Below are 13,624 nucleotides of genomic sequence, written 5' to 3'. Positions count from 1 at the left end.
AACATCAAAAAAAAAAAAAAAAAAAAAAAAAAAAAAAAAAAAAACACCAAATTCTCTCACAACCGAATAAAAAATCAACCTCAGGTAGTAAATTAAATTTGGAAACATGAAAAAGAAACTAAGAAGCATCAACATCATTATCATCATCATCATCATAATAATTCATATCATCATCATTCTCCTTAATTGATAAAAATTAAAAATTAAGGAGAATAGTAACATGGCTTTCTTTTGCCCACGTAAACCTGTAATACTCCATCAGATCCCCCAGCCACTAGCGTGCACTGGTCCACACCTGATTGCCTCCAGCAGACGCTACTCACGAACCGCTTATCCGACCCAGAATTCATACCAACCGGTTCGAACCCGTCTACCCATACCGGCTTCCCCCACCTCTTATCGTACACGAACACCTTGTTGTTCTCCGATCTGCAACCAAACAGCGCGCCGTTTCTCCACACTGATAACCCCACGAAGTTTCTACTGTTCACGTGCCCTTCGTACGTCCGAATCACGCTCCCGTCCTCCACGCTCCACAGCTTCAGACACCCGTCCGTGCCTGCCGTCACCACCGTGCCACCGTCGAGGAACCTCACATACGACACCGTTTTGTTGTGTCCTTGCAGAGTCAACGCCGGGTCAACGAGTTTTCTCATATCGTAAATGTACCCTTTCCGATCAGCGCAGCCGACAGCCACAGCTGGTCCGCCGGAAGGATCGAACTCGACGCAACAAACGGCGCTCCGGCATATCCCCGCCGGCCGTACGACGCCTAAAGATTCCTCCGGCGGACACCTCGGATCCCACACCTGCATGGTCCCGTCGTCCGATCCAGACGCGCCTATAGCGGACACGCCGCCGTGACGCGTGTAATCAACGCTCCAAACGCGTCGGCCACCGTGCTCGTCCCTTTCGAACACCGGCGTTCTCTTCTCGAGATCGTACTCGGTCACTACGCCGTCATAATCTCCCGAACCTATGACCCGACCGCCCGACCCGGGTCTCCACCGTAGACTACTGAGCTTCGCCGGCGTACAGATGTAGTACTCGCAGGCGGTGGCTTGATCGACGAAAGAAACGCCTCCTCCGACGACGACGACGGTGGCGCTGTTACGTAAGAGAGAAGGGAGGCCGTAAAAACGAATCTTTCTAGAAATTCCGGCGGTAGCGACGATGTTATCAGTGGGATCGAACTCAATAGCACCGATAACGTCGGAGGCGGAGGAGGAGGAGGAAGAGACGACGGTGGAGAGAGAAAGATCCCATTCGTGTCTAGCTTCTTCTTCTTGTTCTTGTTCTTGTTCTTGTCGTTGCTGCTTGTAAGGATGGAGAGTGTTCATATGAAAACAGAGTTAAATTAAAAGACTGTGTTGTTGTAAGCTTCTTCTGGGGATTCGGACCAATCAAAGAACCAATCCCATTCAAAAGCAAAAAAATTTATTAATATAAAAATGTTCATTTCTTCTCCCTCAGTAAAACTAATTGGCCTTTATTTACCAATCCACGTATGATTCTGATTTTATCCATTTGTATACTACTAGGCTAGGACAGAGAAGGTCCCATTTAATACTATTTCAGGTAAGAAAATGTGAAGTATGTTGTCGTGGCTACTTATATAGCCAAACAAGGAAACTTGTATTTAATTCATGCGTTCGTAGTCGGCGAAAGGACGATGATTAAAATGTTTCACATTTCGAGTTTTTTTCAAACTGATCGTATAGTGGACCTAATTTAACATTTAAACTATGAGTGATATATGTAGTGGTGAACTGGTGGATGTGATTGGCGAAGAAACGAAGATATTAAAGTTACCGGTTGGTTTTACAATCGTGTGTAAGTGTTGTTGATGTAAAATTTTTTAAATTTGGTTGTTGTTTGTAAATGTATAACTTTAGACGATGTGACTGAAAAAGACGGAGCAATCTTTTTTCCCCCTTAAGCATTAATGCATTTATACAATCTTCTATTTTTATTTACAGCATTGAATACAATTTTGTTTTTGTCAAATCAAGTTTTAAAGCTAGAAGTAGACACATATTCCGTTAAAACTGAGTGACACATAACATATACACGACTCGCATAGCGAACATTGTTTAGATCCGACTCTACAAAATCCGAATAACTCGATGAATAAGATAATAAACATTTGGTATAGTGTGTGTGTGTGTGTGTGTGACCATTATCCAATCCTACGTAAGGAACATTCACATATATCATTTGGTAGTGTGACCATTATACTCATATGAGTGGTAAGAATGTTTTAAAATTTCAGTTTCAATTGTGAGGAATTGTGAGAAAATTCGGTGGTAGGTTATAATTTGTTTATGGCAAAGAGAAAAATAAAATAGAGAATTTTGTGGACAGCATACGTGTGTTATGTTACCACCTTTGGTCATTGTCCTCTTTTTTTATGTCTCTTCGTTACTTCTCAGCCTCACGTCTTTAATAGAACACATGAGCTGCAACTGCAATTTTGGACCCACTCTGCTTCAAGGAATGGATTCGATCTCTATTTGATGCCCATTTAATTATTAATATTTCTCCAAAACCAAATTAGCTACCTAAAATATAAATTTCACCAACTAAAGAGGAAACACTTTCTTTTGATGATTTAGAATAAAATCTAGTGGATTATAGAATTACCTAGAAAAAAATATATTTGTTACTCTTATATTCATTGATATATTCTCTAATTTGATTTTCATAACATTTTAGTGCTTTTAACTTAAAAGTATTTTCCTTGAATTATCTTTTTTTTTGGTTGGCATCATCGCCAAACATATATATTCTGATACCCATCTTATTTCTATACACACACACACACAATAACTGTAATTCATAAGTTGTATAATAATTTAAATTTTCAACCGTAATCAGGTTTGTCAACCAAAAACACATACACTAATTTTTTTTTTATAGAGTTTACTCTGTATAAATTATTATTATTATTATTATTGTTACTTACATTGTAGGAGTTTTCGACCCATCGATCATATATCTCTGAGAAACATCATAGATTTGTTATTTGACGGGCCAAAATTACTATTTGCTTGGAAGAAAGGAACAAGAGCAAGTGCACAAGTCAAAGACTTAAAACGGAAAAACAGAAAGAAAAAAAAAGACTCTTAAATATTAGGTTTTAATATGGGTGAATTTGCACACTAATGAAAGAAATTAAGTGAATAATTATGAGCTAATGTAAAAAGATAAGAAAGGGGTAATGTGAATGACACACAGCCAGCGAAAGTGATGGAGTACAAGGTCAAATTTTTATTTATTAATTTTCTTTATTTATTTGGATAAATAGTTCTTACCCATTACATTTTAATGTGATATATCTTTTCAACAAAATTAATTGAAACTTTGAAATTTATCTTAAAAAAATAGAATATTTTTTTTTCATTCGACATAACTTGAACTTTTAAAACCGGATGTTTAAAAATTTAAATAATGAATAATATTTATAATGAAATGGTATAGGAAAAAAATAGTATAGAACACAAATAACTCATATAGAATTAAACGCAAAACAAAAAATATGTGCTATAACCTAAGAGATATAACATAAGCAAACCAAACAACCATGTTAAACAACGGTGGTGGCGAAAATGATAGCAATGAGTATGGTAGTAGAATAGTGTTTATGTACAGCACTTAAATGAAATAGTATAAAACAAAACTAAATAGTATAGAATAAAACGTTAATGGTAGTGGTAATGACCGTATGGTGGTATCACTTGTGGTTGTTATACTAAAGAGATTGTGTATCGTTAAAATATTTAACATATGCAACCTAAATGATCTAATTAAACTCACACCAAAAAAATTGATATACCCTAAAGGATACAACTTAGGCAACCCAAGCAACCGAGTTAAACACGTAGAACAAAAATATATAACATATAAATTATTTAGATATTTTTAATAATAACTAAATTTGTGTAGGTATGCAATTTAAATAAATGTGAACTTGAGAACGATATTAAAAGTGGAATATTACTAATAACATATAAATTGTTAGGTATTTTCAATTGTTGTGTTCTATATAAGGCCTGTTCTTTTTCTTATCGCTACACTATCGACCGGCGACTCAAATATAACAATAAATGTAGCTAAAGAAGCAGTGGAAAATTGAGAAAGGTGTCGCTGCAGCTCTTTTAATAGATGTTGCCGGCTTAGTTGGTGTCGCCAGAAAACACGGCGACCAATATAATGGTCGCTGCGACTATTTTTATAAGAATAAGAAAACACGACGACCAATAACCCCCTTGCTCTCCGCAAGCTTGCGTGTTAAGTCACTTATAATTTGAGTCGTTGGTCGCTAATGTAGCGATAAGAATACGAACAGGCCTATAGTATGAATAATTATTTTATTTTAGTTATATATTCGGTTTTTAATTAACACTATTCGTTTTTGATATATTCAAAATCATAAGATAAACTCATAAACTCTATATTTTTTAAGTGAGATTGTGAAATATAATTAATATGAGTTTTGAAATATTATTGCAAAATATAAATAAAACGTAAAAATTAAATAAAAATAGTAAACTAAATAGAAAAAGAGGAACTGGGAAGAGAATATATATAAGGGAGGATGAGAAGATGTCCACATAAGAAAGAGAGAAGAAAACACAATGGCAACTAGCCTTGGGCATTCGGATTTTCGGTTCGGATCGGATCGGATTATTCGGGTTTCGGATTTTTCGGATTGGGCTGTATAAAATCTGTTTAGAATCCGACTATATTTCGGATCGGATCGGTTCGGATTCATTCGGATTCGGATCGGTTTTCCATTTTTTTTCAAAATCCGAAGCTAATCCGAACCTTATATATTTCACTCGGGAATTATAATCACAAAGTTGAGGTAGCTCAGATGGTTTCAGCGTGTGTCCCTTTACCTTTAGTTCTGAGGTTCGATACTCCTCTCCAGCTATTAAAATTAAAATTTTAATATCTCACGGGCTCGTACAGAAGCCCAAGTATAAGCCCAAAAGAAATATAATGTCTAAACCCATAGAAATTAATTATGTATTCGGTTTAGCGGATAACCGATCGGATTTCGGTTCGGATCGGTTTAAAACCGAAATCCGAATTACAATCAATATAAAAACCGATCGGTTTTTCTGTTAAAACCGAATCCGATTTAAATCGGTTTTTTCGGATCGGTTCGGTTTGGTTTTTTCGGTTTCGGATTATATGCCCAGGGCTAATGGCAACTGTTACTTATGCAACAAAGATATAGTTGTTATTATTACAGATAATATAAAGTATATAATAGTTAGATGGTTAGAATGGTTACTCATTTTTTTTTTTTTTGTCATCTGATAAAAATAAAGTCGCTACAGGAGTTCAAGAAAAACAAGAAACAAAGACAAAAACCAATGAAAATAGCACTTGATATAGAAGTCAATCGACTCTCCAAGTGAAGAAAAACCCTGAGACAAGGCAGCACCACACAGAGCCACAATCTTGGCCCCACTCTCTGCAAACCCTTCTCTGCCAATACCAATTCACAGACCACCTAAAAACCCATATCAATCCGTACTTGATCCTGCAACCACGAAGGGCCTCTAAGAGAAAGATATGACTGGAGCCTACCTTCTTTTGTAACACTTTTAGCAATCGCCACAGCCACCTGGTTCGCTGATACAGCCACTTGGTGACATTCCCAGTATTCAAAACTTGCTAGGGACAGTTGAATGTCTCTCAAAATGAAAGCGTATCTTGGCCACTCACATGGATAGTTAATTGCGTCAACCACTTCTGCTTTATCCAACACCACTTCCACCCTAGTTACATGTAAGATCTGCAACGCCTCCAATGCCCATAGTGAGCACAGTAAACTTGCTAACATCCCCGAGTCAGAAGCCTGAAAAGTAGTCCTTGCATGATGTAATACCTGCCCTTGACAATCTCTAGTAATCCACACACCACCAACCATTGATAACTTATTCCTCCATGAAGCAGCAATGTTGCATTTTACAACCCCTACCATTGCCTCATTTAATGGTCCTTTTAATATTCATTTAATTATAGTTTTTTTTTGGGTTATTCTTGCCAATTTTCCTTTTAATATTCTGTTATGTTATGCTAAACCAAAAAATGAAACAAGAAAACTAATTTATATCTTGGAAAAATTTCGAGTAACGGAATATATAAATGATATATTGAAATAACGAAGTTTGCAAAAGTCTAATCACATGTTCCTAGATCTGCTAAGGCTTGTGATTGAGAGAAACAAATTTGGGACACTTGATACACAAGTTATAACTTACAACAAAGCCCACCAAACACTAGAAAACACATAAACCCTAAAATAAAGGTACCTTCCATAGCAAAAAACATGTAAACTAATAATAATTGTCAAAAGATAAGAGTACATTTTAAAGATGAAGAGAGCTTACTTCGTCAGCTTTCCATAGCCCTTCCTCGTACCTATTCCACCTCACGCGTCCTACATCTTTCTCCGTCCTCTTGCACATCACACACGTCATGTACTCCATACAAGTCACAAACCTCTTCAGCTTCGAGGCCTTCTCCATTATCGTCTGGTCAAGCTCCCTCACGATGAGCTTCTTTTTCTCAGGATGCTCCTGCTTCACCACTAGGTAAGAATGAGAGATGTTGAGAACCTCAAGGCTCTCTAGTCCATCCAAGATTATCAAAAGGGCGTCTCGGTATATGGCATTGCATCTGAGGCTGAGGACTTTGAGATTTGGGAGATGCTCAACGAGTTTCTCGGCGAATATAGCAGGGATGCGACCCATTACCTTGAGCTCTCTGAACGTCAGTTTCTTGACAATCGATGAAAAGAGAAATTGCGAGTCATGGAGGCTTGGTATTGTTAGTGATTCTAGATTTTCACAGAAGCCCAAGGCAATTTTCATACCCGTTTTCGATATTCTAGTCATAGTTGGTAGCACTAAGCGTCTCAAGTTTGGACACCTACAACAAATTGAGCCAAAGTAAGTATTTGAAGAGAAGAAATTAATACTAATTAAAAAGTGGATATATATATACCTTTCTGCGGTGTAAGTAAGCATATCACTAGTGAGAATCAGGTTGAAATTAACAATCAAGGTCCTTGTGTTTCCTTTGCTAAGGCTCATGAAGAGTTTCAAGATCCGAGTCACCTTCTCATCACATCGGCGCCGCACATACACATATGGGCTCTTTACGGCTTTGATGTAAACAGAGTTCATGTGCGATAGGTCGAGCGTATCCCACAAAAGGGGATCACAACAAACCGCACGCCACCCTCTACAGACATGAGCTAGCTCTAATCCAGATGTCAACTCATTAATGCTAAAATGTTCCTCAAGTATCCGCACCAAGATGTCGGTGTCCAGATTTTCCCATCCTTTGACTACATTTTCTGTTTTTGGTTCCTTGATATCAGATGTCTCGATAACATTTTCGCTGGAGGCTTCTTGATCCATTAATGAAGACATGACTTTCAAGAAAAAGATACACTTGTTTGGAATTTTTATGACATTTTCAGAACCCCTAAACAAGCTGAAGAAAGTTAAAGGAGTAATTAAGAAAGGCATCTTTTATAGCGATCAAACAAAAATTAATAAGATAAAATTAAATATGATCAAAATAAAATTACTACATAAAACTACTAAAACTAAACTAAATCTAACTGGATAAAATAAGTAAAATACAAAATTCATTTGAATATAATTAAACAAAATTCTAAATAAATTAATTATAATCAAATTAAATTTAATAAAATTAAAGTGAATAAGTTCAAAATAAAATTAATTATTTGAAAATATGTTTTTAATATATCTTCATAGTGTATATGTAATTTACATTTTATTAAAAATGTAAATTATCAAAAACTAATTTTTGTTAATTTTTAAAATTACATATAGCAATTGGCAAACGAACAATGCAGCGACAGTCGCTACAGTCACCACTAACAACAGGCAAAATAACAGCATATATTGTCGCTGGAATCTGTCGTTTGTCGCTAGTCGATCCAGTGACAGGCAAAGGAACAGGGCCAACATCAATAGAATAATGAATCTTCATATAATCCTTACTGTTGTTGATTTGAATGGCACATAAACGAACTTTTACAATGAAACAAATCACAATCTTAAAACGTTTATGACACAGAAAATCTATAAATGGTGATGAACCTACCGTTTATGACATAAAAAATCTATAAATGGTGACAAACCTAATCCGACTAGATTAGATTCAATGGGAAATAAAGGCTAATAAATAACTCTTGAGATTGTTGGGAAAGATTTCTTGTCATTTCCTACACTACTGCATGCGCAAACAAAAACCTTAAAGGATCAACACATTGATATCAAAATCCTGTAGCTAAAACTGGCAATCCACAAGTAAAGATCAGAGTACAACCATACCTTGAAAAGATGAGGAGTGGTGAAAGAGTGAAGAAACTATTGGCGACTCTTGAAGTGCCCTTTCACTCTTATCAATTGTCAGTCTGCGGTGCTTAGGGCGAACAAATCCATTTGTGGATTGAACTATCTTTAAATACCATGACAAAAAATAAGTGGACTGGACCAGTTACATACCGCTAATACAATAATAGATTATTGTCGGGCCCAAAAGTAAAGTGGACTAAACCACTAATGGACTAGTCCACTTTTTCCGCAACATTTATTCAAAGTCTTAATATTAAATAGACAACATTAAAGGGCACATTTGTCAGATTTTATACTCTTTTGTTTGATTATGCTATCAATTTCACATCTAGTGTCATTTTGATATAATGCACACAAATTAAGAAAACCATATAAATTTTTATTTTATCTTTTGTAAATACAAAAAAAATATTTCATTTTCTAATTAATTAGTTCAAATAATAAGGATAAAAATAAATTTAATTTAAAAATTGCATTAAAAACATAAAATGAAACTCTTTTTATAACAAGAAGTGTTAAAACACTCTTCCTTAAAAATTACATTGAAAACATAAAATAAAACTCTTTTTGTAACAAGAAGTGTTAAAACACTCTTCCTTAAACTGGGCGAGTATAGATATTAGTTAAATCCTAGAATAACATTTAAATCAATGAAATGCATTTGTTGAGGATTGTATCCATTATTGATTCGTCTTAACTCTTAAGCATTGCATCGTCGCGATCATGCATGGACAAAAATCTACCTTTGAGGTAAAGTTAGAACTTTTTATTTAGTTGTTTACCAAATACAAAGATCCGTTTCAGGAAGAAACAAAACAGATCAGTTTTTGTTTTTCTCAGAAAGTAAAAGTAAAAGATGTTCGATTAGAGACTTTGACCGGAACAAACCACTTACAAAACTAAACCGGACTCTCTAACCAGAATGAGACTGAAAAGAATTGGGGCTAGCACTTGAGCCACGGCCAGTGCTGAGTTGAAGAGCCTCCAAAGCCTTTTGGATCTCCATGTTCATTGCACTGTCAACACTTCCTGAAGACAGTTTCTTGTGAGATTTCTGGAGATGAAGCTTCAGAGAACTGCTGCTTAGACCTGCGTTCTTACCACAAACTGGACACACTTTCATTGTCGGTTTCCTCTGTCTCCACTCCATTGACACCTTTCCGTGACATTTCTTGTCGAGGTTAACTAACATCCGGGCAAATCCGTCGTTCGGTTGAGCTCGTCTATGTACTTTCCTTAGTTTGCTCCACGCTTCTAAAAGTGTGAGGTTCCTGTTTATTAATCCCACCAGTAAACAAATGAGTTGACGAATTGGAGATTTATTGTTGATCTTCCTTACTTTAATCAGTGTTTTCAACAAATTCTAATTGTCCCCAAAAACTTACTTTCGGAGCATTAGGTAAGCTAGCACTACAGTTGCGCTTCTACTCCGACCTTCGAAGCAATGAACCAAAATCTTGCCACCTGTTTCCTCGCCATGGTTGATGAAATCGAGAGCTTCTTGAAAGATGCTCTCGATGTTTGAGTCTTCATCGTCGGTTATCTGGTCATAGGGAAGACACAAGAAGAGAACCCTCATCTTTATAGATGCATTTTTTTACCTATTCCTTTAAAAAATGCATTGGTAACGTATAATATAATCAAGAAACAGAGAAGAAAGGTTCACTTACTGAGAAATTTTTGTACTTGAACAGATCAGGGTACTGAGTATCCGATTGCCCGATTTCATTTGCGCACAAACATAGTATATGAGTTATACCTACATGTTGAAGAGTGTAAACTGACCTAGCAGCCAGTCCTCCCCCGATAAAAAGATTATCTTGTATCATTGATGGTTTCTCTGTATTAGCCGCTTTGCAAATCAATGATATCCTCTCAAGAATATGCTCAAGTCTAACCTGTTATGAATGAGAATGCAAACAAGAGAGACAATGTTTGAGTTCCGTTGCCAAAAAAAACATATTATGGAATGAAGATCACGTTCAGGATAAAAGGAAATATAAAAAACTCATAATACCTTTAGCTCGTAAGCATCAGTGCAGCTGTTATTATCACTGCCCTCAAAAAACCCAGTGTTGAAACCGTTCTCTTGGCAGAGTTTCATAACTTCGTTCCGCAGTGTTTCATTCCACTGGTCTAGTTCTTTATTAGACTCGGCATCAATCTAGACCCACCATGAAAAGTATCAGATTGAAGGACGAGAAAATGGCTGACAGCTTCCATCCAAGAAGACTGAACTTAATCTAGTGATTCAAACATAGTAATCAAGAAAGCGACAAACCTTAGCAAATTTATGAAAGTCTCGAAGCTTTGCTGCCAAACGCTGACTGCTAAGAGATTCTCCCCCTCTACAGGATCTTCCATGCCAACTTTCTCGTGACTTAGGCGAACAAGCATCTTCTTTGTTTTCTGAATTTGGTGTCCTAGGAACTGATTTTTGCATATCCGCCTCACTGTGATCACTATCACTAGCCACCCGATCTTTCGAGGGAGATGGATAATGAGTCACTTCATGCCCATGAATATGTGAAGGCGATTCAGGAATAGCAAAATCTTCTCTATCAAAATCTGCATACATTGTTTTGTCCATCATACTAAAGAATGCGCGAAGCAACACATCTAGTTTCTGATGAAGGGTAACAAGGAAGATGTGAAACTCTTGCAAATCCCTGAGACCAGCACGAAAACCATTTCGGAACTCACGTACAACTGGTGTTACTACAGATCGAACTTTAGATGTTTCTTCACCATTTTCTGTCAGTGGATTTCCTAAGTTTCCTTCTGTTATTTCATGTAACAAATTTGAAGAATATTGGCTACTATTGAGGAGTAGCTCAACTAATCTTGGATAAATTTCTTGGTCGCTTGTCCGTTTTCCAGCAGGAGGCCGCCGTGGAACACCCGAGTCTATGGCAACGAGGTGAAAATCGGCAGCTACTGATCTATCAGACATTGGACTCATTAAACCAGTGTCATATGATTTAGGTGATTCCGTTATATCAGAAAAATCAGACGACTGTGAGACCAACATTTGATCACTGATGCTCAACCTGGATCTGCTATCTACGGAAGAAGCTCTTCTTTCCCTTTGAATGGATCTGTAGTCCTTTGGATGGTACCGTTTGATGGCGGAATCAAAAGCTTCTTCAAATGAACGTTCAAGATTTTTTGTTGAAGACACAGTTCTATCTGTTAATAACAGATTTGCCGGGTTGCCACGCCATCTCAGCTGACGACAAGGTAATCTGTCTTCGTTCCTAATTACTAGATCTAGCACCAAGATTCTCCCTAGAGCTGCAGCAGCTCTCTCTGCTTTTTCTTCAGTTTCAAAACTACTCATGCTCTCTAGCATTGGACATCCATGAACATAACTGCCATCAAAAATTGAGAATCCAGTACTTAGAAGAGAGATTATGTACAAACATCACATTTTAACATTGTAAATTTGAAAGTGTGAAATAAGGTCAATGCCTAAATTAGCCTATTAGGTAGGACTAGATTTCACATTATCCTATTAGGTAAAACTAGATTTCTGTTCAACTATTCCTCTCATCTTTATTAACATTTAAGGCAAGACTAGATTTCTGTTAAACTATTGTTATCAAACTTTAGCTAATGAAATGATTCCACCTCATATTCTTATTTAGATGTTTCTTATATTTTATGATACAATATCTCTATCTAATAACAACATAACACCTTTTTTTTTCTTCTTAAGAATATAATATTAAATGGTCTATTCAAAACTTTTAAATTTCTTAATTTTAAACCACCAGACATGGTCGGGTAACTATCTCGTTAAACACTAAAGCAGAGGAACAAAAAAAATGTCAATATAATGTTGATGGTCGAAGCCGGAAATGGAGAAAAGTTAAAAAGAACAAAGATGAATCCTGTGCTTTTACCTCATTAAGAGAAGACAACGGCTGAGCTCAAGGGCTTCCAGAAGTTCCGAACATGTCATTTCACCAACTTCATCTCCCTCCGAAGTTGCTTTAGCTTGTGCCTTTTCAGTTGCTTCTCTGATTAGTGTCCACTCAGGATTACAGCTATGAATTACTCTAGCCTGTCTCATGATGATAAAATCTCCTCATTAACAAAAAAAAAAAAACGACAAGTAGTAAAGAAAAGTAAAGAAAGTGAAAAGAGGGAACCAATACTACAAGATTTGAAGTACAGCAAAGAAAAAGAAGCACCTGCGGAATCTGCACTCCTAGCCACTTGGAAAACTCATAACCAAGACGTTCTGATTGTGTAGCCATCCTTGATGATGCAAATTTTATAACTGCTGCTTCTTCCTTTCGAGAAGCATCTTCACCGCTGGAACTATTGAACAGGGCAAAGAAAACAACTCCCCCAGAATTCACAGTAACCTATATAATAATGTCAAAACATCCTTCTATGAATTGGTTGATGGGAGATTGTTTTCAATCCAAGATAATAAGGATAATAAGGATACCTCAAGGGGTTTACTCTGGTCCTCTTCAGAAAGATCGGTACTACTACTATGTTCAGTATGGTGAAGAGAAGACAACATGTTCCATGAAAAACAGCTCGATTCGATATCCACAATAGAAGCTTTACCAAGCCTTTCCCACAAACTAATTTCTGAACTCTGCTTAGTCGGTGGACTCTTCGGATCAGCATTCCTCTCACCTGCACTATATAATTCTTCTATCAACAACTGTCATTTCCTATTGAAAAAAACCCAAACTAATGTCCTAATATAGAAACATTGGTTCTGATACTCAAAGATTCCAAAAAACCATAACAGAAATGAGAAAAAAGGTGTAAAACCTAGTGATCAAATCATCGAAGCGGTGAAGACGGTGAGGGAAGCCAGAGGAACCGTAAGTAGCACTTCGTTTACGAACCAAATCCAACCATTGAGTAAAACGATAAGCTGGACCAGATGCTATATCTCCTAACATGTACAAAACCTGCAACAAGACAAGACAAGAGTTTCTAATTATAATCAAAACGAAGAAGCTTTCAATAGAAACGAATCAAACCAAGGATGGAAAGCAAATTTACACGAGAAGTGACGGTGAGAGGAAGAGGAGACTCGTGCTCGTCGTGACCAAGGTATATATCTTTATCTTCGTCTTTCTCCTGCGATATCACCATATTATTATCAGATCTCTCCCAAATCAGAGAAACAAAAAAAAATTCAAAATCTGGCTCTACGAAAAAGAGAGAGAGAGAGAGGTGAT

The 13,624-nt window shown here is 36.6% G+C and overlaps 3 protein-coding genes across 4 annotated transcripts; all 3 read right to left on the bottom strand.

Annotated features, from left to right (window-relative positions):
- Window positions 93–1,529, bottom strand: LOC104770733 (WD repeat-containing protein RUP2-like). The gene has a single exon (XM_010495194.2). It carries the CDS (start codon window positions 1,338–1,340, stop codon window positions 204–206), a length of 1,137 nt encoding a protein of 378 aa, XP_010493496.1. The 5' UTR covers window positions 1,341–1,529; the 3' UTR covers window positions 93–203.
- On the bottom strand, window positions 6,236–8,476 carry LOC104772498 (F-box/LRR-repeat protein At3g48880-like). Its single transcript, XM_010497102.2, has 3 exons — window positions 8,388–8,476; window positions 7,024–7,518; window positions 6,236–6,948 (listed from the first exon to the last, which is right to left on the bottom strand). The coding sequence occupies exons 2-3, from the start codon at window positions 7,452–7,454 to the stop codon at window positions 6,387–6,389; spliced, it is 993 nt and encodes a 330-aa protein (XP_010495404.2). The 5' UTR covers window positions 7,455–7,518; window positions 8,388–8,476; the 3' UTR covers window positions 6,236–6,386.
- LOC104770732 (dual specificity protein phosphatase PHS1) lies at window positions 9,156–13,618 on the bottom strand. Of its 2 annotated transcripts, XM_010495192.2 has the most exons (10): window positions 13,446–13,618; window positions 13,209–13,351; window positions 12,871–13,072; window positions 12,608–12,784; window positions 12,317–12,477; window positions 10,693–11,782; window positions 10,429–10,575; window positions 10,082–10,309; window positions 9,797–9,954; window positions 9,156–9,682 (listed from the first exon to the last, which is right to left on the bottom strand). In XM_010495192.2, the coding sequence occupies exons 1-10, from the start codon at window positions 13,536–13,538 to the stop codon at window positions 9,325–9,327; spliced, it is 2,757 nt and encodes a 918-aa protein (XP_010493494.1). In that variant the 5' UTR covers window positions 13,539–13,618; the 3' UTR covers window positions 9,156–9,324. The 2 variants fall into 2 exon arrangements, with proteins under 2 accessions (XP_010493494.1, XP_010493495.1); XM_010495193.1 differs by lacking the exon at window positions 13,446–13,618 and having other exon boundaries at window positions 12,871–13,067; window positions 13,209–13,330.

The sequence above is a fragment of the Camelina sativa genome, chromosome 20 (genome assembly GCF_000633955.1).
Source record: "Camelina sativa cultivar DH55 chromosome 20, Cs, whole genome shotgun sequence".
NCBI classification, from domain to species: domain Eukaryota; kingdom Viridiplantae; phylum Streptophyta; class Magnoliopsida; order Brassicales; family Brassicaceae; genus Camelina; species Camelina sativa.
Note: the sequence above shows the minus strand (reverse complement) of the source record. Positions and strands in the feature narration are given on the sequence as shown.

Coding starts and splice junctions, on each gene's coding strand:
- LOC104770733 (XM_010495194.2), bottom strand. CDS start 1,340: ATGAACACTCTCCATCCTTACAAGCAGCAACGACAAGAACAAGAACAA.
- LOC104772498 (XM_010497102.2), bottom strand. CDS start 7,454: ATGTCTTCATTAATGGATCAAGAAGCCTCCAGCGAAAATGTTATCGAG. Junction 6,949..7,023: donor CTTACTTACACCGCAGAAAG/GTATATATATAT, acceptor AATTTGTTGTAG/GTGTCCAAACTTGAGACGCT.
- LOC104770732 (XM_010495192.2), bottom strand. CDS start 13,538: ATGGTGATATCGCAGGAGAAAGACGAAGATAAAGATATATACCTTGGT. Junction 12,478..12,607: donor TAGGAGTGCAGATTCCGCAG/GTGCTTCTTTTT, acceptor ATCATGAGACAG/GCTAGAGTAATTCATAGCTG. Junction 10,576..10,692: donor ACTTTCATAAATTTGCTAAG/GTTTGTCGCTTT, acceptor TGGTGGGTCTAG/ATTGATGCCGAGTCTAATAA.